Source organism: Amphimedon queenslandica, unplaced genomic scaffold, assembly GCF_000090795.2.
Source record: "Amphimedon queenslandica unplaced genomic scaffold, v1.1 AMPQUscaffold_7956_Cont20097, whole genome shotgun sequence".
NCBI classification, from domain to species: Eukaryota; Metazoa; Porifera; class Demospongiae; order Haplosclerida; family Niphatidae; genus Amphimedon; species Amphimedon queenslandica.
The window spans coordinates 1-2290 of NW_003551764.1; the positions used below are offsets into that span (position 1 = coordinate 1).

Genomic DNA, 2290 nt, shown 5'->3' on the forward strand with positions numbered 1-2290 from the left:
TTTGACTTTGGGCAGTGATTTTTTGCGAATCTTCAAAAAATCATGAAATCCGCAGCCCTAAAAAAAAGGCACTCTACGGTATTTTTAATGTGTTTTTAATTAATACTTTATCACAGAGATATTAATATCAGCTTTATTTTTAACACCATAATGCACATGTATTACTGAGATATTATTATCAACATTATTTAATAATTAATATTACTGTATCACCAAGATATTAATATAAAAATTTTACGTGTAAAAATTATTTATATTAGGGTGTTTTGAAGAATAAGCTGTCACTGGATATTAATGAAGTGGGTGTGGCTAATTTAAGAGTGTCCGGACATCATTTGGTGATATCTTTCGCTGACGGAAATTTTAAAGTATTTGACCTCAAACGAAGGTACTGCATAATAATGGATATTTTTAACTTTATACATGTACATGTACATGTACATGTATCTGTTTGTTTTATTATTTATTTTATAGAGAGCCCAAGTTAATTTGTACTAAATCAGTATCACAATACATTCATCATTTTGTAAGCGTAGTATCAGGACAAGCTAATTCTAATGGGACTCTTATTGGACTGATTGCTAATAAAGTAAAAATAAAATATAATTTTAAAATTAACATTAATTAAATAATAATTAGAAAATAGCCAGGATTTCCCACAAAGCATGCTAAGTGAGCTAAACAGCATGAGCTTCATGAGCATTACATGTACATGTATTGTATGGTTAAAAATTTGTAAAAAAAAATCCAATTTTGGCTTGAATCAGCTCAAACTTGCTGCACAGCATAAAAACATGTATATGTATCAGAAAAAATTATAAGAATTGAGAATTTTCTCCTTTTCATTTTTGGCAAAATTTGGCCAAAGACCCTGTACTATAGTACATGGACTTTGACCCGATTTTTGAGTAAATCTTAAAATTCATAAAAAATCTAATTTTTGTCGGAATCATCTCAAACTTGCTACACAACATAAAAATATGTATATGTATCAGAAAAAATTATAAGAATTGAGAATTTTCTCCTTTTCATTTTTGGCAAAATTTGGCCAAAGACCCTGTACTATAGTACAGGGACTTTGGCCTGATTTTTGAGTAAATTTTAAAATTCATAAAAATTCCAATTTTTGTTAGAATCAGCTCAAACTTGCTACAACAACATAAAAACATGTATATATGTATCAGAAAAAAATTATAAAAATAGAGAATTTTATCCTTTTCATTTTTGGTGAAATTTTCCCATTACCATGTACTATAGTAAAAGGTCTTTTAGCAATACACTAAAATCCTCTGGAAAACATTGAATAATAATTATAACTAACACTAAATAATTGAAATCAGGTTCATACATAAAAGTGATTATTTTAACTATTATTATTATTATTTATTATTATTATCCTATTGTTATTATTATCATGTTAACTAGTCATCCAGTAATTCAGTACTGTTGATCATGAATCACGAGAAAGACATTGTTAAAGTTTTGGACTTTACCGTCGAGAGAAGACAAGAGATTGACGAAAGCAACGGCGACTGCTCCCTGCTCCCTGAGAGCCTCCCGGACAACATAAAGAGAGACCAGCTGAAGCTGCTGTCAGAGTTAACTGGATGCAACGTATTGAAGTTCCACTGGGACTCAATCGACCCTAGACTGCTCCTTATTGAAGTTGGAAGAGTAACCAAGAAACAAAAGCAAACTGGCAGAGAGGTATAGTCTGTTTGTTTGTACACAATAAACCTTCCTTCTCTTTCTATCTCTTTTTACGTATTTTTTAAATATACAAATACATGTATTTATGATAATGTATAGCGCTTTAATTTGGCAGAGTTTAGTCTTGGCAATTGGCGGTTTGCAAACTTGTGGAATTGCCAATATTAAACCTGCCAATCATTAATGCGCATGCCCAGTAATGCATGTGTACACAAAAAATTGCCAAATTAAAACGGCCAATTACAATTCTACAGCAAATTTGCCAAAATAAAGCACTACACTGTACATGTATATGATATAATATTTTGTAATTGTTCTCTTGTAGTCTGAGGACTGGGAGAGAGCTGTCATAACGTTATTTGTAACGCAAGATTTGTCATATTTATTTCAAGATATTAAACCATTGAAATCAAAGCATCACGGTATAGGAGAGAGAAAGATTTATTATCAATTAATATATTATTTCTTTTTTTGTACATGCAGGGCTTGTGGGCTGCACTGCTCCTTCAGTTTATTATATGAGAAAAGTAAATAATAACATGCTTTTATTACTGTATTATTACTATTATTATTTTATTTT

At 30.2% G+C, this 2290-nt stretch overlaps 1 protein-coding gene across 1 annotated transcript; it reads left to right on the plus strand.

Annotated features, from left to right (window-relative positions):
* Nucleotides 1–260: 260 nt before the first annotated feature.
* On the plus strand, nt 261–2237 carry LOC109591524 (uncharacterized; the record flags this gene model as incomplete). The annotated part of the gene is made up of 5 exons (XM_020007245.1): nt 261–388; nt 475–589; nt 1426–1707; nt 2036–2132; nt 2194–2237. Coding segments are annotated over 5 exons (666 nt in total), but the record flags the coding sequence as incomplete, so codon positions are not given.
* Nucleotides 2238–2290: the final 53 nt, after the last annotated feature.